Source organism: Chiloscyllium punctatum, chromosome 32 (genome assembly GCF_047496795.1).
Source record: "Chiloscyllium punctatum isolate Juve2018m chromosome 32, sChiPun1.3, whole genome shotgun sequence".
NCBI classification, from domain to species: Eukaryota; Metazoa; Chordata; class Chondrichthyes; order Orectolobiformes; family Hemiscylliidae; genus Chiloscyllium; species Chiloscyllium punctatum.
Genome location: NC_092770.1, coordinates 52,210,041 through 52,237,548, shown reverse-complemented (window position 1 = coordinate 52,237,548; position 27,508 = coordinate 52,210,041). Strand labels below are relative to the sequence as shown.

Here is a 27,508-nt window from a genome sequence, read left to right as displayed (position 1 = left end):
CGCACAGTGATAAACACAATAAGCCTCCAGATTTAGGGTGCACAGATTTCATAGAAGCATAGTATATAGAGGTCAAAAGGTCAGCATCAATACAACTATGAGAAATTATACTGTTTGTGACTGATTTTCAGGCACCCATCTAAGTGATGAATGAATGCAGACCTGAGGAAGAAACGTCTAATTGAGCCAGAAGAATACTTTTCAGCTGGTGTCATAAGGCCATATTGACAGACAGGTGTATGTACCGTGCTTGTATCAATTAGGAAAAGTTGCATGATAACTAAACTGTGCAAGTTGAAGATAAATGCGTTGAAATATATTTTTGGTTTAGGTAGCATTCCTGAGTTTTAAAGCCCATTTTCTTGTCACTGGCATAATGTGTGGTATATTTGCTTTTTACTGTGTTAACATTATATGAAGAGTTTTAGAAGCATACCATGGTTTCAGTGATGGCCATATAAAGTAGTAATGCATTTACATTTCCTTTGACAAAAGCAGAATACTAATTGAATGTTGTACATATGTTACTGATAATCCATTTCCTCCCTGTATCTTTTAGGCTAAGGTTTGATCATAAATTGAACATGGCTTCTTCCTCATTTTATGCTGTTTCATTGTCCTTTTCGTCATAATTGTGTTTCTTCTGTTTTTTTGGTAAATCCTTAATCATTGTCATGACAATTGTGTGATATCTGACCATAGTCAGTACATTTATTCATTGTGCTACACTGTGCTGGAGAACTAGGCTGTTAACTTGGCTCTGCTTCTTTGTTGTTGATCATCTCTAATTTATTTGTCATGTCTGAAGGAAGAATCTTAAACACAAGTAAGTAAGCCAGAGAACAAACTGATCAGCTTCAGTGACCTGATCTGCGTAATTCCAGCCTTTTCATGCTTGTATGTTTGTAATCTGTCGTTAAATGTATTGCTGTCCATGGTGTATTTGTTGAAACTTACTCCTTTAGTGATAGTGAGATACATTTAATGTAGTTTACGCAATGAGAAACAGAGAGATAAGGCAAGTTGCAGTCTGTAACTATACGGAGAACCTAAGTTAATATTTTGGCACAGAGCTAACGATAATACCAAGCTAGTGGCTGAATCTTTCAGAATTAGGCTTTTACATGAAGTTCAATAACTTTTAGTGACATTGCTTCTTATATTGATGCTAGTAAAGTTGTACCACAAATATTTTATTAGCTCGTGCCTGCAGTTTCCTGCTTCGTGTGTTTCAGATCTTGTTCTGGGTATTGGATTGATGCTGAGACTAAATTCATCATAGGAGGAAATTCTCAGAAAGGAAGTGCCTGACATTGCTCAGTTTATTGTGGAATACTGCACAAGGTGGAGAAATGTAGATTTGAATGTATTCAATGTGATTAAGTGTTGCAAGATTTGTGCCAATGTTTGCATTGCTGTTGGATGTAAAGTTAAGGTTTTTATTAGGGAATCTTTGTCGCGGAATTTGTTTGGCTGGGCTGAATGACCATTCTCATCTGAATCTTGATTGTGCTGTTTTGTGCCAAAGTGGAACTGAAATGAAATTGGGATTTCATATCCTCAAAATTTAAAACCAAGTTTGGTTCTTCACTTTGCTCTCAGTTTTAAAATTAACTGAAACTATAGCAATACAACAGAAGTACAAATGTGTGTTGCAATAAAGTCCTGACTCTGACACAGGGTGATATTTGATATCATTTTAGTTTTTTTTTCAAACTATGCTTTATACTTATCCATAAAGTCATGGATGCTGCTGAGCGAAGACATTGTCCTAAGTTGAGACACTTGTTTTTTTCTATTTTAAATATAAAACTGTTTTGCATTAACCTATAAAGGAAGTTTGTTTATGGAATCATAATGTTGGTATTAGTTTTATGTAGTCACCCTGTTAGCACTCCCTTTAGTAGGATGAAGTATTAGGGCTTAGTTGAACCTAGAATTGTCTTTTCAAGGAAAATGTTGAGTCATTCACTATGTAAAAGAAAAGGTATTGGGCATCAAGGGCGTACAACATTCATGCTTGAGAAAAAATGAATCAAAAACCCTGTTTTGCAACTATATTGGGCCATGCATGCAGAAAATGTTCAAATTCCTGTTGCAGTTGTTTTTGTCGTCTTGTAATGTAATACTGTATGCATTGGCATGAAGGGTTCGTTATGTCAATGTACATAACCATCCAGTAGGTGGTGCTCTACTACACTCCAAAACTAGACTGCAAATAGAAAAACTGAAAATGAGCATGACATCTGATAGCTTTAGAACAGACAATTCCATGTATAAACACTTTGCAAAAATTGCAAGAGAAAGCAAACCCTTTGAGAGGCAACCTTAGAATGTTAACCTACTACTCCCTTATTCACAGACCCACTTGAGTAAATTGCTTTTATTCACAATTATAGAATATGTAATCTTTCTACATTATCCTTTGTCAGGGAACATAGGAGATATGATCTCTTAGCATTACGTTTGACCATAAGAGCTCTGACCACACGTCAGCTCCAACTCTAAAAGTGTCCACTTCGACTTCTAATATTGCTGGTCTTTGGATCTCTTGCTGAAAACCCCAGTTTTCATAAAGCCAAGCTCTACTAGAACTTGGCCTCTATTCTAATTTGTGCCAGGTCCAGTTTGCCTGTTACCTCTCTGCACACTCCTTTGTTCTTGATTCACAGTGCCTTGTTTTTAAAAGTTCTTATGCTTGTTTTGAAGTCTCCTGTGACTTCACCCTTCATTATTTCTATAACCACCTCCAGAGCTAAAGGCTCTTGTAGATCTCTGTGCTCCTTTCATTCTAGACTCTGATTTAAATCACTATTGCTAGTTGTACCTTCAACTACCCAGGTCCAAAGCTATGGAACTTCTGCCATGTATCTCAGCCACATAAACCTCTATAAGGTCAATCCTCAGCCTCCGATGCTCCAGGGAAAACAGTCCTATTCAACCACTCCCTATAGCTCAAATCCTCCAAACCTGGCAATATCCTTGTCAATCTTTTCTGAACCCTTTCAAGTTTCACAACATCCTTCCGATAGGAAGGAGACCAGAATTGCACGCAATATTCCAAAAGTGGTCTAACCAATGTCCTGTGTAGCCGCAACATGACCTCCCAACTCCAATAAAGGAAAGCATACCAAACAGCTGCTTCACTGTCCTATCTACCTGCGACTCTGACTCTATGATTGACTGTTTCCCCGTTTAGGATACTTCTTAAAACCTGTGTCCTTCATAAGTTTTTCATCAACTGTACTAATGTCTCTTTATCTGGATCAGCCTTGTTCAAACTATTCTTGTAGACCATGCTCACCATGATTTTTTGAAATTTCTGAGATTATAAGATTTTTCAGTTCAGATATATCGAGGTAAAATTCTAATAAACTAAGAGCTATATTTTAGATCACTTCGATAGCGTGTTTCATTTTATGCTGTCATGGAAATTCCCATGTTCAAAGGCAGTTCTTCTATCACAAACTGTGACAGCAAAGGTTCTTTTACATCATTGCCAAACATGTATCTTTTTATTTGATGGAGTGATTAAGGATCTTATTTCCTCTCTTCCCTTGTATACATATATGTCACTTGGCAATTGCACCCAAAAAAAGTGGGCACTTATTTCTACGTCACCTCCTTTATCAGCTTGGACATTCTTCCTGGGGCTGCTTAACAAGACCCAATAGTATAAAATATTAGTCGTTAGTGAAGTTATTTTACCACAATGTTTCTTAATTTTTAAAAATATTTCAATTCATGATAAACCAATTTAACCAATTTATTAGAAAGGAAATTAGATTGTAATAAACAAAGAGTATATTTTTAGTAAATAAACTTTGTCAAGACCTTGTTTATGGTAGCAGATAGTATAGCTTATGCTAAAACTATGACTGTAGTCACTGTTTTCAAAATAGTTATTTTGTAAATCCTTACTTCACTAGCTACAAAGGTTTTCTAGTTTGATTTGACTTAAGTAGTTCTCATCTCTTGACTTCTCTTTGAAGACTCACTTTCAAAACTCAAAAAATTTGAACTAAAATCTTAATTTGAAGCAAAGAAAATTCATATAGCTGTCAATTCAAACTTCAAAAATAAATTGCATATTTAAATTAAATAGCATGACTACTCCTTCAATTGCTTTCTCAGGATGAGGCTATTTAAGACCATAAGAATAAGAATAGGCTGTTCAGCTCTTTGAGCCTGCTCCTCCATTTAATAGGCTCATGGCTGATCTGGCATTCCACTCTTCCATTTTCCTTATGCCCATGATTTCCTTACTGATCAAGAATCTCTCTATCTCAGCCTTAATATACATGAGGACTGTGCCCCTGCAGGAGTTGCAAAGATACTCAACTTTCTGAGAAAGTAAATTCCTTCTATTTTTGTCTTAAGTTGGCAACCCTTTTTATTATGAGACTGACCCCTCTGGTCCTAGACTCTCCTTTGATGGGAAAAATCCTCATAATGTTTAGACTCTCTAGCTCCTGCAGAATTCTGTTTCATGAGATTGTTTCATTCTTGTTCACCACAATGAATAGAGTCCTAACCTGTTTAGCCTTTGTTCAAGGATAATCCCTCCATACCAAAAGTTATCCTAGTGAGCTTTTTCTGAACTGTCTCCAATTGAAGAACATTTTTCCTTAAATGAAGGGACCAAAACTGCTCTCATCAGCACCTTGTACAATTGCAGTAGGAGTAGGACTTGCCTGCTTGTATACTCCCCAACTCATTTGAGAAGAGATGACGCAAAGTTTCCCAGAATGAAACTAGTTTTTAGCCTAAATACTTGCCCTTGCCAAGCTAAATGCTCACATGCTTTTGAAGTCATGCTCAACAAACATGGAAATACAAAGGCAGATTCTTCTGCACTTCCTTCTCCTCCAAATTTATACAATCTAAGATTACTATAATGCCACTTGCATATGGCTGCACAGCCTTATTACCTTATTTCTCAAACATCTCAACTGTTCATTATCCAGTACCTGCAACAACGTGACCACATTATACTGCTAGTTAACCAAAATCAGTTTCTTGAGTTGGTTGGAAATTGTACCCTCCCAGTTCTCATTTATCACAAGCCATGGAAGCAAAGCTTTTTTATATTATTGCCAACTAACTTACCCTTGTTTTGTGGCATGGGAATTATTTATTTCTTGTGTCTGTGGTTTGCTGTGCAGCACCACCCCAAAAATGGGCACTTATATCTCGATTATCAGTATTCGCACTCCTTAATTAGTAAGAATCTCATCCGAATAAAATATTAGCTTTTAGTGTGGATATTTTAACACAGAATGTGATGTTCATGTGTATGTTTGAAAGGTCCAGCTTTTGCGTGTTGTGGTAACTTTAGGTTAGATTAGTTTCCCTACAGTGTGGAAACAGGCCCTTCGGCCCAACCAGTCCACACTGGCCCTCCGAAGAGTAACCCACCCAGACCCATTTCCCTCTGACTAATGCATCTAACACTATGGGCAATTTAGCATGGCCAATTCACCTGACCAACACATCTTTGAAATGTGGGAGGAAACCGGAGGAAACCCACACAGACACTGAGAGAATGCAAATTCCACACAGTCGCCGAGGCTGGAATCTAACCTGGGATCCTGGTGCTGAGAGGCAGCAGTACTAACCACTGAGCCACCGTGCCGCCCCTAAATCTTGATTTATTAGTTGCCTTCATTGAATGTTGCAGAGATTTGTAATTTAAAATGGATGTATACACCTGCAAAGTCTTTTTGAGTGTTTTAGTGACAGGTGGTGTGTCTGTGTTTTTGAATGTATACACAAGCTTCATGCCTGCAGCATTTACAGCATTACCACCTTTGGTGGAAATCATATTGTAATAGGACATGGAGTTGTGGATAGTCTTTTCTGCCCCACTCATCTAGTGCCACAGCAATCTCAACTTGACTGAGAGTTGGTAAGTGTACGCTCTTAATGCCCCATTTTTGATTTGATCAGGAAAACATGGTTTGTTTGCTGTTATCAATGGTCCAAGATGTTTGTAATTTTTTTCATTTTTGTACTCCAGGTGCAATTAAATTGAAAATATCTTGAACCTAACTTGATTTACTACTTATCAGAAAAAGATTTCACTCTGTTATTTGTCAAGTTATTTTCTCTTTGTGCCCCTCTTTGTATCTCTCTGTTCCAGAAACTTATGCTGTCTTCAAATGCGCAATTATGGGATGTATATCAGTTTTACACTGCTGCACATATAGTGTTCAGTCATGCGTCATCTCCTTTCAACACTGACAGCACTAGCAAGAATCAAAGTTTAAAAAAAACATTGTTCTGCTGTCATCATGATCTGCGATGCAGTTCTTAACTAGTGTGGAGATGTTCCCAGTTGTGCTTTTGACCTGAATTTCTGTAAAACTAAATTTACTGTTTGACTGGTTGCCAATTATTTTTATTTCCATACTGTCTCCCCATGATACCAGTTCATTTTCCACCACTGACCCTTGCATCATTGATGTGATATTGTAGGTGCAGACTTCTTGGCGCGATAAATTCTGTATCCTGTAATTGAGAATGGTAAATGGCTCAGTATTGCAGAAGATCATGTTAATTGCCATCTTATTTTTGGAGTTGCACCAACTCAAACCTCCGATTTCGTAACATTTTGATGAAGAAAAATTGCTCACTTCAATGTACAGAATTTGTTTTAACAAAGATTAGTAATGGTGCACATAAAAACTACAAAAGAAATTTTGTTTTTTTTTCTACTTTTTATATAAAAGTATTAACCACATTTGTTCCCTTTTGGGATAATATTCACAAAGTAGTAGTGATGTGCTCAAGTAATCATAAACCTTTGGCTTGTGTTTTTTTTAGCATTTCCCCTCATTGATGCAAATTCCCTGTGTGAGGAATGTAGAGAAACCACTTATGCCTTTTCTTGCACAATATCATTATTGAATTGATCATTGTAAGTGTATATGAACTGTCCTGGGTTGACCGATTTCCTTTTTTGATCCCTGAATGAGGGACCCCGGAATGATTTTGATTGAGCATGCAACCAATGTTGTAAAGTTTTCCCAGTGCTTTAGGATTTGATTTTTGCACCTGAGATTTGATATGAAACCCATGAGATGTTGGTTTCCGCAGATCTGTAAATATTAGTACTGTGCTGATGACTGGGCTATTGAGTAGAAGGATAAAATTGCTTAAAAGGGTTCTTGATGTCCAGACACTCTTGGATGATTAATTTCACAAAAATTTTTAAATTTTTCTTGTTTACAGACATGTAATATAAGCATAGAAACTTGCATCAAAATACGTCATTCCACCATTTGTGCAACATCATCTGAATGAAAATGGATCTTGCCAATGTGACACTTATCCACATATCTATTAGGAGGCTATTCATTTTATAAGTGACACCATTGCAAAGCTGAAATTCATTCATTTTAGAAATATTTAATGGATAAGCTTGCAAATTGTCTGGATGGAATCTGATGGTCTATATTTACAGAATAACAAAGCTACAGAGTACAGAAAGGGGGCATATTATACTGTCTCGATGAATGTAGTACATTTCAGAACTATAACATTACTTTGAATGCAAAGTATGTTTCTCATGTTGACATTCTGCAAATGAGCTTTCACTACCTCCAGGTCTAATTCTGGAAATCTCTTTAAATTGGGCTTGATATAAATATCAAGTATCATCAAATATACTAGTCAACTACAAAAAAAACGATGTCTTTTCATGAATACTCATTCCTATAACTGTAAGTGGAGGAAACTGGCTTTGATTTATAGTTTGAAATAATCAGGCAATATTCTACGTGTGATTATTTTTCGACACAGCACATATTTAACTCCTCTTCTTTGTATCTGAACTTTGTATCTGAAAATATTCTGCTTCAATATTGTTGGCCACAAGTAAAACAAAATGAGCAAGCTGTTTAGAGAGTTGTCAGAGGATGCTAGTTGTGTCCTTGTTGCTTAGATTGGAAATAATCATTGCATGTTCTCTTGCTGTTTTCAACCCTGTCACAATGATAGAAATGACACATGTGGGACTTGGCTAGGCAGCTTATGGTTGGCCCAGCTGCAACTCTTCCTCCTGCAGCTGGGCTGGTGTACTACGTAGCTGGAATATATAACTGTCTCTTACTAAAAAGATGGCAGGGCTCTTGTGTGGGGCGAAAAGGAGCAAGAAAAAAGGTAGTGAGAACTTTTTTTTTCGTCTGGCATGTGAATTGATGAGTGGAGAACAGGTTTTGTTAGTGCAACCATAACCAACAGTTCTATGTTTATAATATTTATAATACAGGCAAGAACTGCAGTTGAGTTTGAGATTGCTTTCACACCATTTGATAATTTGTAGTCATGAATCTAACATGCCTGTTTAAAAGTTTGTTCGACAAATAATTCTTCATCAGTCAAAGCTTCATTTAATTTTAATTCTCATTTTTTAATCATCTTGGATGTAGTACATTTGCTTCAATAACTTAAGTTTGTTAGTTCATCGTGATTTGTGAATGGCTACAATATTATTACTTGCAAGTGATTTAGCAGAAAACAAGTTTATGTTCACTAAATGTAAAAAAGTCTTAAGTGACTAGTTGTGATTTGGTGCCACATGGGGTCAGTTTTCTCAACTGACAGGCTTTTACAAGCAAACAAGTGGTGCAAATGCTGAGGCATAACCTGTAGTGTGATGTTAATACAGGAATATTTTTGTTCTTTTCATTAATCTGGTGTGATGGTGTTTCTATTAATAATGTTGTCGTCTCCTCACCATAAAGCCTATACATATTTTAAATTCATCAGGAGTATCAGGTGAATAGACTGCATATCCTTCAATGATCAGAGCTGTATTTAAACTCTATTAATAAAATGAGAGATTATGTTTTGAAGATAATATTGTATAGCTGACCCATGTTTTATCCGTCCAGCTCTGAAAATCCACTTCTCTTTTTAATCTGAATAACTTCTGTTAGTTTGAAGGTTTAGCATTTTTTTCTGTCTTTCTAACTTAATGCATCAGCACGTTAATTCAGCAGTTTGCAAAGGATCATTGTTTCATGTGGTGCAAATAGTATTTGCTGTTCTACCATTTGACTGACTGGTGTTTCTGATCTGTGGTCCCATTAGTCTTCACCCAGAATTAAAATATAAAACTGAATACAAATTAAGGGCTGATATAATGTGGATTTTTTTTTCAAAAGAACAAACAATTTTTGTTTTGCGAAATGATGAATAATTACTATTTCTAATCCGTTGTAAAGATGTGATGCAGAGTTATAGAAATGATCACATATTTCCTGCTGTTGTTTGTGCAGATGCTTTATTGTACAGATGGGGCTATTTACGTATGAACAAGTCTGTGCCTTTCGAGTCATAGACATCTATAATCTGGAAAAAGGCCATTCAGCCCACCAAGTCGGTCCTGGTCAAAAACAAGCATCTAACTTCTTGTAATCCAATTTTTCAGCATTTGACACATAACCTTAATCATGGTATTACAGAATAAAGTAATTTTTATGATGAACATTTTGTGGGGAAAGAAAATTCATGATGGTAGTGGCAGGTTACGAATTCTCTCTTATGCTTCTTGATTTTTTAAAAAATCCATTTTAAAAAGGAAGAGGTTTGTCGCCGTTCATTAGTACCAGTTTTTTTAAAATTACTCTATTGCCTGATAACTTTCTTTTGATTTTCTCTGATCTTGTTACCCTGTTTTGTTCCTTTCTAGTGAGTGACTTACAGGAAGAAGGTAAAAATGCTATCAATGCTCCACTGTCTCCAACACCTACTGACATTCATCCAGAGGACACAATGCTAGGTATTTAAGTGTGCTGGTCTTTGCTTTGTATTTTTATTGATTACTTTTAAAGCAAATCTTTACCATGTAATAGTACGTGGCACTTTTCATTTTCTGTATCATCAGATTGCTAGATTTTGTTTTCATTTTAATTCATCAACTATAACATTTCACATGTTTAGGTTTCCTTTATGTTTAGTTTATTAAGGCTTTCATGTATTTGGTGTTGATGTACAAAAATATCAAATTCCTAAAACAAAATATTGCTCTCTTACTTCTTTGTTTATTCTCTGCTGGATTCAATTATAGAAGAGAATGAAGAAAGAACAATGATTGAACCACATTCCAAGGAAGAGGCCAAATTCAAAGAACTTGTAAAGGTAAAGTATTTAAGTACAATGTAATACAATCCTGAAATCTTCGGTAACTTGCTGTCAAGCACAGTGATCTATTCCTTAATTTAACTATTATATATATATAGGACAGATGATGGGATAAGTAAGAAATGCATTGTATTCTTGCAGGCATAGGTTGGTAATGTTTATAGATGTGGATGGAAAGTCGTTACTGGTCAAGTCCTGGTGGGATTGTCATTAGTATTATTTTTCATCATCTTTATTAATCATTGAATGAAGGTGTTCGCAGATGCCACACAATTGTTCTGGTATTTGAGCATTAGGGTAAAATGATGATGATCAGATCCTGATCTATCAGTGGAATTCCATGGAAGTACCAAGCAAGGCTCACATTAAAACTTGCACGCTGGAAGAGATACAGGAATGATGGTGCAAGCTTTGTCCAGTCACAAACAGTGCTTTGAGGCTGCAGCAAAAGCTACCAGTTGTTGAGACTTTTTGGATGATTTCACATTTTTAAAAAAATTTAATGTTTACTAATAACTTTATTCGCAGCTCATCTGGAATATTGACTGTTTTATTCCCTTCAAAAGTACATGATATAGAGGGGCCAGACAGGACCTGTGGGTACCAAATTGAATCCTGATTTATAAAAGCCATTAGTTGTCGCAAAGTAACATCTGAACTTATTAGTATAATTTACGGTGCAATAATTATAATTTTTAGGTTCTCATTGACTGGATTAATGATGTACTTGTAGAAGAAAGAATAATAGTGAAAACTCTTGAAGAAGATTTGTATGATGGACAGGTTTTGCAGAAGTTGCTAGGTAAGAATAGATGTTTTAAATATATTGCTTTAATATTAAAACATAAATACCTGAATTTTTGCATTTCTGGATTGTTAGAGGTGGGATGTATTTTGCAAAGGTCCTGATGTACAGACATGAGAAAATTGTTTGAGAAGTTTAAACTTCGATAGGCTGATTTCCACAGGTCTGGATCCTCCATGTATGTCTTTGACTCTGAGCTTAGTGTGGATACTTAGGTGAGGATTTAGCCTCATACGTAGCCAAAAAATACTAAACATTTAATGCCAAGGCTAAACTGAGCATCATAACTACCCTTCCAACCATTGGACTATGACCTTTCTCAACCCCAATCAGATCTTGCCATATCCCTGCCTATATTTAGCCCCTGACCAGACCAGACGAGCCTACCTTGCCAATATGCCACTCATTTGAGCCATTTGGTTGCCCACTTAACTCATTCACTCACCCACCTATGTTCCTTCATTAAAAAAAATTGACAGCCAGTGTCTTTAAAAGGGGGAATGTCATCTCCCTCCCCCAAATCTCCTGCTGTTGGAAATGCTATGCTATCCAATTTTCTGTGCCTCCTGCAATCTTCCTCCACGGTAAATAATTGATTTTGTCCAGAATGAAAACCAGCAAATAATTTCATGATCTTTGTTCCAAAAAGGCATTCACATTTAATTGAATCTTCGGAACTTGCAGCATAGCAGGAGACAATTCAGCCCGTCATGACTACTCAAGCGCTTGGAAAGAGTAGTTGTAGTAATTACATGTCACTGCTTTTATTCCCCTAACACTGTACACATTTTTCTTCAAATGCTTATTCAACTCTTTTATTGTATTTTTAAGGACTGCCATCCATTACCTTTTTTCCACTTGGTACATTCTGGATCCTTTTAGCTCTTGAAGAATTCTCCTCTCCCCACTTCTCTGATTTGCATTTTTCCTGTTCTCCCTAAACCTGCCCCTCCTTAAATTCTCCTGACCATGTGCGTAGTTGCCTTGTGAGATATTGCTATCTCTCTTACACATAGAATCCCTACAGTGTGAAAACAGGCCATTTGGCCCAACAAGTCCACACTGACCCTCCGAAGAGTATCTCATCCAGACACATTCCCCATCTCTCTTCCTCTATATTTCCCCTAACTAATGCACCTAGCCTACACATCCCTGAACACTCTGGGCAATTTAGCATGGCCAGTCCACCTAACCTGCACATCTTTGAACAGTGGAGAAAACCGGAGGAAACTCACGCAGACACAGCTTTTTGCAGCAGAGAGCGGCGGGAGCTGGGCGGAAGTGAAGTCAGAGGCTGGTGTGAAGGTGGGTGAGTGTTATTTAAGTAGGTGTATTCTAGGCCCCAGGTCCTACACAGTAGGGCCTCCTCTAACCTAACTTAAAAGTCCACAGACTTGCAACAAAACACAGGGGTCGTGGGAAGTTTCTTTTGAGAAAAGAGCGAGTCTTTGGCTCAGGAGTCTTCGACAAAGAAGTTGAAAGAAGTGATTACGCCACAGTTGAAGAGGGTGAAGACATGACTGCCAAGCTGATTCAGTGTACTGCATGCATGATATGGGAGGTCAAAGACTCTGGTGTAGCTGTTTTGTATAACTGTGGAAAGGGTGTACACGTTCAGCTTTTGACAGAGCATATTGCAGCACTGAAGAAAGAACTCGATGACTTCAGGCTCATCCGAGAGAATGAGATCTTTCTGGACAGGACCTTCAGCGAGGTTATTACACCGAGCATACCAGAAGAGAGTAGAAGGGAGAAGACGATGAGGAAGGCAGAGATGAGACAAGTGTAAGAGACCCCGGGGGAAGTATCTGTCAGGAACAGGTTGAATCTCTTGGAAACCGCAGAGACAGACGTCACTGCCAGTCACTGCGGTCAGGTCTGCCAATCAGAAATTGGTATGGAGGCAGAGCCGAGGAGCCAGACATCACACACAGCCGTGGTAATAGGAGGGCCATAATTAGAGGGACCAAAAGGGGTTTCTGCGGCAACAGGCGAGATTTGAGGATGGTGTGTTGCCTTCCTGGTGCCAGGATTAAGGGTATCGCAGACAGAGTGCAGGAAATCCTCAAGGGCGAAGGTGAAGAGCCAGGCGTGGTGGTGCATGTCAGCACAAATGATGTCGGGAAGAAGAGGAGCGACATTCTACAGCGGGACTTTGGAGAACTCTGAAGAAGGCTGAAAAACAGGACATCCAGCGTGGCTATCTCCGGTTTGCTTCCAGTTCCTTGGTCTGGAGAGGACAGGAACAGGGAGATAATACATTTGAATGTGTGGCTGGGGAACTGGTGCAGGAAGCAAGGACTTAAATTCTTGGATCACTGGGGTATGTTTAGCGGTAAGGATAAATTATACGAAAGGGACGGTTTGCACCTTAATAGGTGGGGGAACCAGCATTCTGGCAGTTAGGTTTGTGACTGCAATTCAGCTGCGTTTAAACTAAATAGCGGGGTGGAGGGGACAAACTGAAAGTTTAAGCAGGAAGTTAAAGGGAAAGTTAGAACAAGAGAAGTCAAGAAAGACAACGGAATCAATGGAGCAGAAAACTCGAAAAAGGATCATGCCGTAAGGTCAAGTGAAATAGGGATTGATAGGAAGGGTGAGGGGAGTAGCAAATTTAAAAATATTATATATGAATGCATGAAGCATTAGAAATAAGGTGGATGAGCTTGAGGCTCATTTGGAAATTGGCAGTTACGATGTTGTGGGGATAACTGAGACGTAGCTTCAAGTGGACAGGGCCTGGGAAATGAATATTCAAGGCTATATGTGCTATCGTAAAGACAGACTGACTGGCAGAGGGGGTGGGGTGGCCTTGTTGGTAAGGAATGATATTCAGTCCCTTGCGCGGGGGAGGTGGGGGGGGGGATCCTAGAATCAGGGGATGTAGAGTCAGTATGGATAGGGCTGAGAAATACTAAGGGTAAAAGACCCTAATGGGAGTTATCTACAGGCCCCCAAACAGTAGCCTGGATGTAGTGTGTAAGTTGAATAAGGAGCTGAAATTGGCCTGTCGCAAAGATATTACTACAGTTGTTATGGGGGATTTCAACATGCAGGTAGATTGGGAGAATGAGGATGATACTCGACCCCAAGAAAGGGAGTTTGTGGAGTGCCTCTGAGATGGATTCTTAGAACAGCTTGTGCTGGAGCCTACCAGGGAGAAAGCAATTCTGGATCTGGTGTTGTGCAACGAACCGGATTTGATCAGGGACCTCGAAGTAAAGGAGCCATTAGGAGGTAGTGACCACAATACAATCAGCTTCAATCTGCAGTTTGAAAGGGAGAGGGGAGAATCGGAAGTGACAGTATTTCAGTTGAATAAGGGGAACTATGGAGCTATGAGGGAGGAGCTGGCCAAAGTTCAATAATACAATACCCTAGCAGGGATGGCAGTGGAATAACAATGGTAGGTATTTCTAGGTATAATGCAGGATTAGCTCATTCCAAAAAGGAAGAAAGATCCTAAGGGGAGGCAGGGGTGGCCATGGCTGATGAGGGAAGGCTTTTTTAGATATGTGAAAAGATAAACAAAAGGTTAAGACTAAAATTGGGCCCTTGAAGACAGAAACGGGTGAATTTATTACAGGGGACAAAGAAATGGCAGAAGAATTGAATTGGTACTTTAGATCTGTCTTCACTGGGGAAGACACGAGCAATCTCCCAGTTGTAATAGTGGCTGAAGGACCTGAACTGAAGGGAATTTATAGTAGGCAGGAAATGGTGTTGGAGAGACTGTTAGGTCTGAAGGTTGATAAGTCTCCGGGACCTGATGGTCTGCATCCCAGGGTACTGAAGGAGGTGGCTTGAGAAATCGTGGATGCATTGGTAATCATTTTCCAATGTTCTATAGATTCAGGATCAGTTCCTGCGGATTGGAAGGTGGCTAATGCTGTTCCATTTTTTAAGAAAGGAGGGAGAGAGAAAACAGAGAATTATAGACCAGTTAGTCTGACCTCAGTGGTGGGAAAAATGCAGGAGTCAATTATAAAGGACGAAATTACGACACATCTGGATAGTAGTAACAGGATAGGTCAGAGTCAGCATGGATTTATGAAGGGGAAATCATGTTTGACTAATCTTCTGGAATTTTTTGAGGATGTAACTCTGAAGATGGACAAGGGAGGTCCAGTGGATGTAGTATACCTGGACTTTCAGAAAGCCTTTGATATATAGAAGGTTAGTGAGCAAAATTAGGGCACATGGTATTAGAGGTAAAATACTGACATGGATTGAAAATTGGTTGGCTGACAGGAAACAAAGAGCTCCCTTTCGGAATGGCAGGCGGTGACCAGTGGTGTGCGCAAGGATCAGTGCTGGGACCGCAACTTTTTACAATGTACATTAATGATATAGGTGAAGGTATTAAAAGTAATATTAGCAAATTTGCTGATGACACAAAGCTGGGTGGCAGGGTGAAATGTGAGGAGGATGTTAGGAGAATACAGGGTGACCTGGACAGGTTAGGTGAGTGGACAGGTGCATGGCAGATGCAGTTTAATGTGGATAAATGTTTGGTTATCCACTTTGGCAAGAACAGGAAGGCAGATTACTACCTAAATTGAGTCAAGTTAGGTAAAGAGGCAGTACAACGAGATCTAGACGTTCTTGTACATCAGTCAGTGAAAGCAAGCTTGCAGGCGGTGAAGGAAACTAATAGCATGCTGGCCTTCATAACAAGAGGAATTGAATATAGAAGCAAAGAGGTCCTTCTGCAGCTGTACAGGGCCTTGGTGAGACTGCACCTGGAATATTGTGCGCAGTTTTGGTCTCCAAATTTGAGGAAAGTCATTCTGGCTATTGAGGGACTGCAGCGTAGGTTCGCGAGATCAATTCCCAGAATGGTGGGACAATCTTACGCTGAAAGCTTGGAGCAACTGGGCTTGTATACCCTTGAGTTTAGAAGGCTGAGAGGGGATCTGATTGAGATGTATAAGATTATTAAAGGATTGGACACTCTGGGGGCAGGAAGTATGTTTCCACTGATGGGTGAGTCCTGAACCAGAGGACATAGTTTAAAAATAAGGAGTAGGCCATTTAGGACAGAGATGAGGAGAAACTTCTTCACCCAGAGAGTGGTGGATGTATGGAATGCTCTGCCCCAGAAGGCTGTGGAGGCCAAGTCTCTGGATTCATTGAAGAAAGAGTTGGATAGAGCTCTTAAGGATAGTGGAATCAAGGGTTATGGGGATAAGGCAGGAACAGGATACTGATTGAGGATGATCAGCCACGATCATAATGAATGGTGGTGCTGGCTCGAAGGGCAGAATGGCCTACTCCTGCTATCTATTGACACGATGAGAATGTGCAAACTCCACACAGACACTCGCTCGAGGCTGGAATCGAACCCGGGTGCTGCAAGGCAGCAATGCTAACCACTGACCCACCATGCTGTACGCTTCTATAATCTCCGATGAGAGGCATTAATGACTACATCCTTCTTCCTACATTCACCTACTTGTTTTTAACCTTATTTCCTTCTAATTTACTAGAAAAAAATTCTTGTCCTGTCATTTCAAACCCCCAACTGCCAACCTTTTGCCCTTCTATGTCCTGTAATATTTCTGAAGTTTTCATAATATTAAACAACTCATTAACCTCTGTCTTTGTCCCTAGCCCCAGCAAAACTATAATCAGTTATTTTGTTGATCTGACTGATCATTTGTGCAAGTTTAAGAGAAAAATTATCCAGAGTACAGTTGGTTTTAGGGATTTGTAATTAAGTTAATTGAATTACATTAAGTACTATTGAGCCTGGCTCTCTGCCAAAATCAGCTGCTACTCCAGGATCATCGTGGAGAGTTAAAATAACCCCCAGCTTCTATCCTGATCTCGAAAAGCTGTCTACTTTTTTTTCCCAACAATGAGGGGGGATATGGACATCTTTCTTCCTAAAATTGAGATCCCCTCTTAGCTTCCTTTGCTACTTTCCTCCTTTTGCCTTTCTAATTTAATCAAACCTCACCCAGGATTAAACCCTCTTCTTGAGCTGAACAACATTTATTGTCTTGTTTCTTTGCCATCTCCTCTTATCTCCTGTCTGAGTTCCTTTTTCCCATGAGACCCATCACCTGCTTCCTTCACCTCCATTCTTTTATCATTGTTTGGTCAGTGTGCAGGAATTTTCTGGCATTGTCTTCAAAGCACGATTTTCACAAGGACTGTAGTGGTTCAAGGAGAAGGCCTCTGTTAATCACCTTAATTTAACTGATATTATCTATTAAATGCAGCCTTGATAGCTCACATTTGAACAACAAATATCCAGTCTGAGTTTAATAGTAATTGTGACCTCAGATTATCATTACTACCTTTGCTCAAAGTTGCTGAGCAGAGTTATTTAAAGAACCTTTCAATAAAAAGCCTGAAATTTTCATGTAGGATCATAGTGAACTCTTACTGTCTTTCTTCTTTTCATCATTGTAACATTAAGTAGGTGGCTGTTTAAGAAACATACAAACCTTGTTTTGGTTGGTTAAACAATAGTACCATATCAGTTTCAAAACTTTAAGTCAGTTTTTGCTTTGCTAAATTTTTTTTATTTCCAGGAATATTGTAAGGATCTTTGTCACTTTTTGGTTTTGCTCATGCAGAGAAACTTGGAAATCGTAAACTTAATGTTGCAGAAGTGACACAGTCAGAAATAGGGCAGAAGCAGAAACTTCAGACTGTCTTGGAATCTGTAAATGACCTGCTTCGACCTCAAGGCTGGGCTATAAAATGGAGTGTTGATTGTGAGTATAAGATTGCTGAATGAGTTTTTGCTGTTGATATAAAATTTTGTCCTCTTAGTTATCAGACCAATGAAACTTTTTCAGTTGCAAGCATTTAAATTTTACTTCCATATCACGAGAAAGGTGGTTTAATATTAAAGATGAAAGTTTAAAGTTAAACTTGGAAATTTTCTGACAAGATTAAACAATGGATATTTTTTCTGTCTCAGAATTGTACCTTAAATTGAGTTTGAGTGAAGGAAAGGAAAATTGTTCAGACTCTAGCAATTTGTGGAGAATCTGCTAATTTGACTTTGGTATATTGACTAAGCGTGAGGGACAATTGAAAAGCAGGGCAGCAATGAATTAAGGAGCCAAATCCTTCTCGTCAGTTTTGCTGGAGTTTGATGTTTTTTGTTTTTTTGTTGGAATTTCCTAGAAAATCTTGCAAAATGTACTAAAATGGTACAATGAATAGAAAATATATTAATATAGTTTATGCTTTATTTTTTCTCATGTTTGTTATTGCTGTTGCTTGAATCAGTGCGATGCATTCTTCAGCTGAAATATATGATAATCTTTCTTTTGCTAATTTTGTTCCTTATCTCAGTATTAGTACAACAGTTGCTGGACATGGAGAAAATTCTCTGTATTTGCTCAGCCTCTCTGTCTTTGCTTTATTTAGATGTTGCCAAGGTTAGAGTGTTTGGGCTATAGGGAGAGGCTAAATAGACTGGGGCTGTTATCACTGGAACATTGGAGGTTGATGAGTGAACTTGTAGAGGTTTATAAAATCATGGAGGTAAAATCCTCAGGGTAGCGGAGTCTAAAACTAGAGGGCATAGGTTCAAGGTGAGGACAAAGATTTAAAAGGGAGTGAAGGGGCAACTTTTCCATGGAGAGGGTGGTGCATATGTGGAATGAGCTTCCAGAGGAAGTGGTGGAGGCTGGTACAATTACAGCATTTAAAAGGTGTATGAATAGGAAGTGTTCAGAGGGATATGGGCCAAATACTGGCCAATTGGACTAGATTAGTTTAGGATATCTGGTCGGCATGAACTAGTTGGAAGGCAAGGTCACGGTGATCATGGGAGACTTCAATATGCAGGTGGACTGGGTAAATAATGTTGCCAGTGGATCCAAAGGATGGCTTTTTGGAACAGCTTGTCATGGAGCCCACAAGGGAGCAGGCTATTCTGGACCTAGTGCTTTGCAATGAACCAGACTTTATAAAAGATCTTAAAGTAAGGGAACTCTTAGGAAGCAGCGATCATAATATGGTAGAGTTCAGTCTGGAGTTTGAAAGAGAGAAGGCAAAATCGGATGTAATGGTGTTACAGTTAAATAAAGGTAATTGAGGGCATGAGAGAGGAACTGACAAAAATAGACTGGAAGCAGAGGCTTGCGGGGAAGACAGTAGAGCAAAAATGGCAGGAGTTTGTGGGTATAATTAAGGACACTGTACAGAGGTTCATCCCCAAGAAAAGAAAGATTATCCAGGGAGGGATTAGACAGCCATGGCTGACAAAGGAAGTCAGGAAATGTATTAAAGAAAAAGAGAGATCCTATAAAGTGGCCAAGAGCAGTGGGAAATCGGAAGATTGGGAAGGCTACAAAAACAAACAGAGGATAACAAAGAGAGTAATAAGAAAGGAGAGGATCAAATATGAAGGTAGGCTAGCCAGTAATATTAGAAACGATAGTAAAAGTTTATTTCAATACATAAGAAACAAACGACAGACAAAAGTAGACATTGGGCCACTTCAAACTGATGCTGGAAGCCTAGTGATGGGAGATAAGGAAATAGCAGGAGAACTTAACAAGTACTTTGCGTCAGTTTTCACAGTGGAAGACAGGAGTAATATCCCAACAATTAAAGGGAGTCAGGAGGCTGAGTTGAGTATGGTTGTCATTACAAAAGAGATAGTGCTAAAAAAGCTAAAAAGTCTTAAAATTGATAAATCTCCTGGCCCCGATGGGATATATCCTAGAGTTCTGAGAGAGGTGGCTGAGGAAATAGCGGAGGCATTGGTTGAGATCTTTCAAGAGTCACTGGAGTCACGGAAAGTCCCGGATGATTGGAAGATCGCTGTTGTAACCCCATTGTTCAAGAAAGGATCAAGACAAAAGATGGAGAATTATAGGCCAATTAGCCTAACCTTGGTTGTTGGTCAAATTCTAGAATCCATCATTAAGGATGAGGTTTCTAAATTCTTAGAAGAGCAGAGTCTGATTAGAACAAGTCAACATGGATTTAGTAAGGGGAGGTCGTGCCTGACAAACCTGTTGGTATTCTTTGAAGAGGTGACAAGCAGGTTAGACCAGGGAAACCCAGTGGATGTGGTCTATCTAGACTTCCAAAAAGCCTTTGATAAGGTGCCACACGGGAGGCTGCTGAGCAAGGTGAGGGCCCATGGTGTTCGAGGTGAGCTACTGGGATGGATTGAGGATTGGCTGTCTGACAGAAGGCAGAGAGTTGGGATAAAAGGTTCTTTTTCAGAATGGCAGCCGGTGACGAGCGGTGTCCCGCAGGGTTCAGTGTTGGGGCCACAGCTGTTCGCATTATATATTAATGATCTGGATGAAGGGACTGGGGGCATTCTAGCGAAGTTTGCCGATGATACGAAGATAGGTGGACAGGCAGGTAGTATTGAGGAAGTGGGGAGGCTGCAGAAGGATCTAGAAAGTGTGGGAGAGTGATCCAGGAAATGGCTGATGGAATTCAACGTGAACAAATGCGAGGTCTTGCACTTTGGCAAAAAGAATAAAAGCACAGACTACTTTCTAAACGGTGAGAAAATTCGTAAAGCCAAAGTACAAAGGGATCTGGGAGTGCTAGTCGAGGATTCTCTAAAGGTCAACATGCAGGTTGAGTCAATGATTAAGAAAGCGAATGCGATGTTGTCACTTATCTCAAGAGGGTTGGAATATAAAAACACCATTGTGCTACTGAGACTTTATAAAACTCTGGTTAGGCCCCATTTGGAGTACTGTGTCCAGTTTTGGTCCCCGCACCTCAGGAAGGACATACTGGCACTGGAATATGTCCAGCGGAGATTCACACTGATGATCCCTGGAATGGTGGGTCTAACATATGAGGAACGGCTGAGGATCTTGGGATTGTATTCATTGGAGTTTAGAAGATTCAGGGGAGACTTAATAGAGACGTACAAGATAATACATGGCTTGGAAAGGGTGGATGCTAAGAAATTGTTTCCGTTAGGTGAGGAGACTAGGACCCGTGGACACAGCCTTAGAATTAGAGGGGGTAAATTCAGAACAGAAATGCGGAGACATTTCTTCAGCCAGAGAGTGGTGGGCCTGTGAAATTCATTGCTGCAGAGTGCAGTGGAGGCTGGGATGCTAAATGACTTCAAGGCAGAGATTGATAGATTCTTGTTGTCTCTGGGAATTAAGGGCTACAGGGAGAATGTGGGTAAGTGGAGTTGAAGTGCCCAGCAGCCATGATTGAATGGCGGAGTGGACTCGATGGGCCGAATGGCCTTACTTCCACTCCTATGTCTTATGGTCTTATGGAAGGGTCTGTATCCATTATGTACATCTCTATGACTCTATACCTTGCCAATAATCTCACAGTCATAAGAATTGAAAACATTTCTGGCCACTTTCTGTGTATCAGCAATGTCTCCATTATAATTATTCCTTTGTTTATCTGTTACAGGTAGTTTACTGCCCATAGCTTAAACTTCATGTCAGTCTCACGTCTGTCGTCTGCAAGGTTTTAGAAAGGATTCTGAGGGATAGGATTTATGACCATCTGAAAGAGCATGGCTTGATTAAATGCAGTCAGCATGGCTTTGTGAGGGGTAGGTCATGCCTCATAAAGCTTATTGAGTTCTTTGAGGATGTTACTAGACATATTGATGAGGGTCGAGTGGTGGATGTGGTGTGTATGGACTTCAGCAAGGCATTTGACAAGGTTCCCCATGGTAGGCTCGTTCAGAAGGTCAGGAGGAATGGGATACAGGGAAATTTAGCTTTCTGCATACAGAATTGGCTGGTTGACAGAAGACTGCGAGTGGTAGTGGAAGGAAAGTATTCTGCCTTGAAGTCAGTGGTGAGTGGTGTTCCACAGGGCTCTGTTCTTGGGCCTCTACTCTTCGTAATTTTTATTAATGACTTGGATGAGGAGATTGAAGAATGGGTTAGCAAGTTTGCAGACGACACAAAGGTTGGAGGTGTCGTTGACAGTAGAGAGGACTGTTGTAGGCTGCAGCGTGACATTGACAGGATGCAGAGATGGGCTGAGAGGTGGCAGATGGAGTTCAACCTGGATAAATGCGAAGTGATGCATTTTGGAAGGTGGAACTTGAAAGTTGAGTGCAGGATTAAAGACCGGATTCTTGGCAGTGTGGAGGAACAGAGGGATCTTGGTGTGCAGGTACATAGATCCCTTAAAATGGATCCAAGTGGACAGGGTTGTTAAGAAAGCATATGGTGTTTTGGCTTTCATTAACAGGGGGATTGAGTTTAAGAGCAGTGAGATCTTGTTGCAGCTCTATAAAACTTTGGTTAGACCGCACTTGGAATACTGCGTCCAGTTCTGGTCACCCTATTATGGGAAAGATGTGGATGCTTTGGAGAGGGTTCAGAGGAGGTTTACCAGGATGCTGCCTGGAATGGAGGGCTTATCTTACGAAGAGAAGTTGACTGAGCTCGGACATTTTTCATTGGTAAAAGAAAGGAAGAGAGGGGATCTAATTGAAGTGTACAAGATAATGAGAGGCATAGATAGAGTTGATAGCCAGACACTATTTCCCAGGGCAGAAATTGTTAACACGAAGGGTCATAGTTTTAAGCTGTTTGGCGGAAAGTGTAGAGGGGACGTCAGAGGCAGGTTTTTTACGCAGAGAGTTGTGAGAACATGGAATGCGTTAACAGCAGCACTTGTGGAAGCGAGGTCAGTGGGGATATTTAAGAGACTGCTGGACATGCATATGGTCACAGAAATTTGAGGGTTTGTACATTAGGTTTACCTTACATGAGGATCAATGGTCAGCACAACATCGTGGGCTGAAGGGCCTGTTCTGTGCTGTACTGTTTAAAAAAAATTAAAGATACTGAATATTTGCATTTGTGCTTTCTGTTTGTAATCCTGCATAACCAAAATTCCTCCTGCCTTGATGAAAATGTAGTTCTGCTTTTTTTGTCTGAACTCTAGTTGAGTGTAAAAAGGTGGTAGTTTTGTGCTATTTTCCCTGCTGAATGCAAGTTCACCTCAGAGACTATAATCTTCAGGCAGTTGCATCAAGAACAATGGTTAAGAGATTTCTTCCCTCTTGGACAATGGACATTGTCATAAAGGTGTTTGCCATATTCATTTGCATGAAGGAGTAGTATGTTCAAAGAGCTAATCGAGATGTTAAATTTGTTCCTTTGGATATCATTCAAAGAGAGATTCCCCAATACATGTTCTGAAAATCAGCTGGTGAAGTAGACAATGAAGTAAGTATCCTCTCGTCACGGCTCTTAAGCTTTTATGGTTATGAAGACTTGACTTCACCCTTTGCCTAAGCTGTGATGACCCTCGCATTAAACTTACCATTCGTCGTCCTGTGTTAGTTTCCTTTCCCGAGGTTTCACACATGAGATGTAATTCGTACACACCAACTTCTGCAAACAGTTGAAGTTTATTAAAGCCTGTACAAGCTAGGTGACCCCCTTTGACCCGCTTCACAGTTGTGTGAAGTTGAGTCAAAAGAGGCCCCGAACAAAAGAAACATGTCCTCTTAGCAAGTTTTGAGAAGATTTGTAACTCAGGTTGAGGTTCTGGATGTAGCATTGCTCGCTGAGCTGGAAGGTTCATTTCCAGATGTTTCATCACCTTACTAGGTAACATCTTAATCACCCCAGCATCCACAAATGCAGCTGCATCAGAGCATTATTTCAATGAGCCAACACACACTACAACATAGAAGAACTACGCAGAGTCGAGGAAAATCACCTACACTGTGTATTTTTAAAAAAATGGGTACCCCATGCACACAGTCCGCCGATTTCTCAGCAACAAACCCAAACGTGCAGACAAAACACAGTCAGAGACCCTAGCCACACTCCCTTACATCAATGTCATCTCGGAAATGATTGCCAGACTACTCAGATCCCTTGGCATCACGGTAGCCCACAAACCCGCGAACACACTAAAACAGCAGCTAATGAACCTGAAAGACCCTATACAGACAACAAGCAAAACTAATGTAATTTACAAAATACCGTGCAAGAATTATAACAGACAACATTGGACAAACCAGCAGAAAACCATCCACCAGGATACATGAACATCAACTAACCACAACACAACATGACCCTCTCTCACTAGTATCCTTACATATAAATAAGGAAGGACAGCAATGCCTTCCTTATCTGCCAAAATGACTGGGACAACACATCCATCCTAGGACAAGCCAAACAAAGGCACGCACGAGAATTCCTAGAAGCGTGGCATTCCAACCGGAACTCTATCAACAAGCACATTGAGTTAGACCCATCTACCACCCCCTGAGAAAAAGAACAGGAAACTACATCGCCACAGGAAATGACATCACCAACCCAAAGAAACCCAAACACACAAATAGAAAGCAAGAATCATCACCTTCATCTGAAGGCCCGCTGAAGATGTTACCTAGTTACCTAGTAGGGTGACAAAACGTCTGGTAATGAACCTTCCAGCTCAGTGGGCAAACTTACATCCACACACACATCGCCTCTATACAGGTCAGTTGGAAATGCTCACAGGTACTCTGGCCATTTCCCCCACCAACATGTTACCCCAGGTACAATCGTAGGATGAGGTCATTCTCTGAAATAATGTAAACGTAAATGTCCTAATCCTGGGAAATCATTATGCAAATAATAATTTAGAATGATATACTTCAGTTTCAGAGGATGATCACACAAATGAATTTAATTGGCTGGGGGCTGGCTTTGAAAGCATATCTGAATGGAAGGGACTGAATGAGAGTTTAATTTGATAATAGCAGTGGAATAGTAGTAAATGGCTGCCAAAATGAAGTGTGGATTACAATGGATAGTCAACTAAATTCCTGCATGCTCTCTAAGACACAATGTCGCACCCACCCACTTCCAGAATGTTCAGCTTCTTGGAGAAAGACAGTACAGTTTAATCCTTTAACATTACTTTAATGTCCAGAGAGAGAGAGTACAATTTAATTTTTTAACATTACACATTTCTAACATAAAAGCAGCCCATGGTCTCCTGGGACAATGGCAGTTATCACCTCACTTTCAAATTTTTATACTCTTTATTTTCATATGGTTAAATAAAAATATAGATTCTTGAATCATTGTTGATGTACAGAAATTCATTCTCTACAGAAATATTTTTCATACTGTTTCTGGAGCTAAAGATGTTGTTAATTTAATGCTTTTTATGATGATATGGGGAAATGTTGAAATATTTCCACATTCATCTTAGTGAGTTTGTATGCGTGAGGAGATAAATTTTTATGCTCTTTGGTTCAGACAGAATGGTAATTAGAATGTTCTAGGCTGTGGATTTTCTCATGGCAGCTGCTAATGCTACAGTCACAATGACTGATTGGAGTGTGTTTCTGTTTGAAGCTACTCCTGTCAATTTTAGAGTAGTTTTATCATTTCTGTCTTGATGATAATAGAGTTTTCACCAGCTATATCACAAAGCAAAGGTCATGATTATTAAACCTTATGAAATTGTTTGATATGGTGGCACGGCATAGATGAGGATAATGTAGAAGATTAATATATTTGCATTTTTAAAAGGTTTTTGAGAAGGTACTATATAATGGGCTCAAGACTAAGGTCAAAACAAAAGGAATGATGCAGTGGATTTTTGCAAGCTGAAAGTAACTGGCAAATTAATTTTAATGTGGTAGACAAGTGTAAGATGGTGCATTTTATAGGAAGAATTAGATCACATAGTGCTAAGGTAGTAATGCCTGAATGAGATGGGGTGTTACAAGGATCTAGGGGTAAAGATACACAAATCACAAGAAGAAACATAGGCTAATAAGGTCTTTTTAAAAAAGCAGTCATTGATAAAGGTTAGAACTGAAAAGCTGAGAAGATATGGTAAACATTTATTGAATCTTGGTTAGTCTATATTCTGATTAATGCAAATGGTTTTGGTCTCTATGTTATTAAAAGGGATATTGAGCTATTAGAGATTATGCAAAACAGTTTACAAGAATGATCTCAGAAAAAGGTGTACAGGCCAGGACATTGTCTTTCTCTGAACAAAAGTGACTTAAGGGGTGACCTGACAAAAGGTTTTACATCTCACCCATAAAATTATTTTCACTAACTTGATGAAGATGATCCCACATTCAAGGATGCCCAGAATTAAGGTGATAAATCCAATAGATAATTCAAGCACAGTCTTTTTTTTCCTGGAAATTTGTAAAAATGTGGCAAGTGCAAGGAATTGTTGAGACAAAAGCAGTGTTTTTATTGGGAAGCTGGATAAGCAAGTGAGGGAGAAAGAAATTAATGAAAAGGCTGGTCGAGTGAAAAGAAAGCACACTTGGAACATCAAGTCCAGCACAACCAGTTGGACTGAATGGCCCGAGTGCACAGAACTAATAGAACAGAACAATGTAAGGAAAGCTAAGTGACTATTGTGTGATAGAATCCTTGAAAGCTGTTTGCTGGGTGGTGTTGTGATAAATGTATCTTCTTTTTAGCGATCCACACAAAAAACATGGTGGCTATTCTTCACCTTCTCGTGGCTTTAGCCATGCATTTCCGAGCGCCTATCAGATTGCCAGAGCATGTCTCCGTGCAGGTGGTGGTTGTACGGGTAAGTGAACCATCAATCTCTTAAAATCATTTGGTATTAAAGTTTTGTGAAACTATTTGCATGATTGTTTGGTTTAACTTTGCAATTTGTAATAATTTTGAACAGTGTGATAGAAAATGGAGGAAGATGTTAGCTTTCCAACCAGGAGAATTTCCAAAATTTCCTCAGTTAAAATTGTGGAGATAAAAGTTTTACAGTAGTATGTTTGCAAACCTGAGATGTTAACATATGGAAGCTCTTAGAAAATTGCAACATGGTGTAACCAAGGGAATGTGGTTTGAATAATTGTATGAAGATCTGATTTGAGGGTATCTGGAACATTCCTTCGCTTCGTGGAGCCTCTCCTCTTTTTTTCTAGTATATTGATTACTGTATATTTGCGATTTCCTGGTTTTGCCTTGAACTGGAAAATTTCATCAACTTTATTTCCTGTTTTCATGTTTCTCTCACTTATGCATGGTCAATATCATCTTCCTCTCATCACTACTCTGTCTCCATTCCTGGACTAGACTATGAATATTCGTTGGAATTCCACTGAAAACCTTGAATGTTTTCTCAACCCCTTAAGTCCTGTAAAGACTCCATTCCATTGTTCCAGTTTCTGTACCACCGTTGCATCTACCCTGGTGTTACAGACATCCACACCAGCATATCTGATTGATTGATTGATTGTTTTCTCTCTCCCTAAACTAAAGGTCTCTATCTACTAAGGCTGACAGGCCCTTCAATTTACTGACTGATTTTTCAGCCCTTCCCCAGTCTCCCAAAACAATGATAGAGTTCCTCTTGTTTTCACCTCCATCCCACTAGTTTTTGTATTCAGTAAATCATCCCTCTACCATTTCTGCCACCTCTAACTTGATGTCACTACCAAATGCATCCTCGCCACCCCTTTTAAGCATTCAAGAGGATTGTTCCTTCTGGTACCCTGGTCCACTTGATTATCCAAGCCTTCTTGCCTTCCATGCATTTGCAGGGTATGCAATGCTGCCAATTTAGCTTTCTCATTCTCACAATCGAAGGTCCATTGAA

The 27,508-nt window shown here is 39.5% G+C and overlaps 1 protein-coding gene across 4 annotated transcripts in view; it reads left to right on the top strand.

The window, feature by feature from the left end:
- The window catches only part of parvb (parvin, beta), a 73,585-nt gene that overhangs the window by 18,900 nt on the left and 27,177 nt on the right, over positions 1-27,508 (top strand). For 3 of the 4 annotated variants that reach the window (XM_072552376.1, XM_072552374.1, XM_072552375.1), the window contains exons 2-6: positions 9,698-9,787; positions 10,076-10,146; positions 10,849-10,951; positions 17,542-17,682; positions 26,361-26,476. In XM_072552376.1, the coding sequence (XP_072408477.1) occupies positions 9,698-9,787; positions 10,076-10,146; positions 10,849-10,951; positions 17,542-17,682; positions 26,361-26,476 (521 nt within the window). Of the gene's footprint in view, positions 1-8,080; positions 8,164-9,697; positions 9,788-10,075; positions 10,147-10,848; positions 10,952-17,541; positions 17,683-26,360; positions 26,477-27,508 lie in introns of those variants that run through there. The other variant, XM_072552377.1, reaches the window with a different exon arrangement.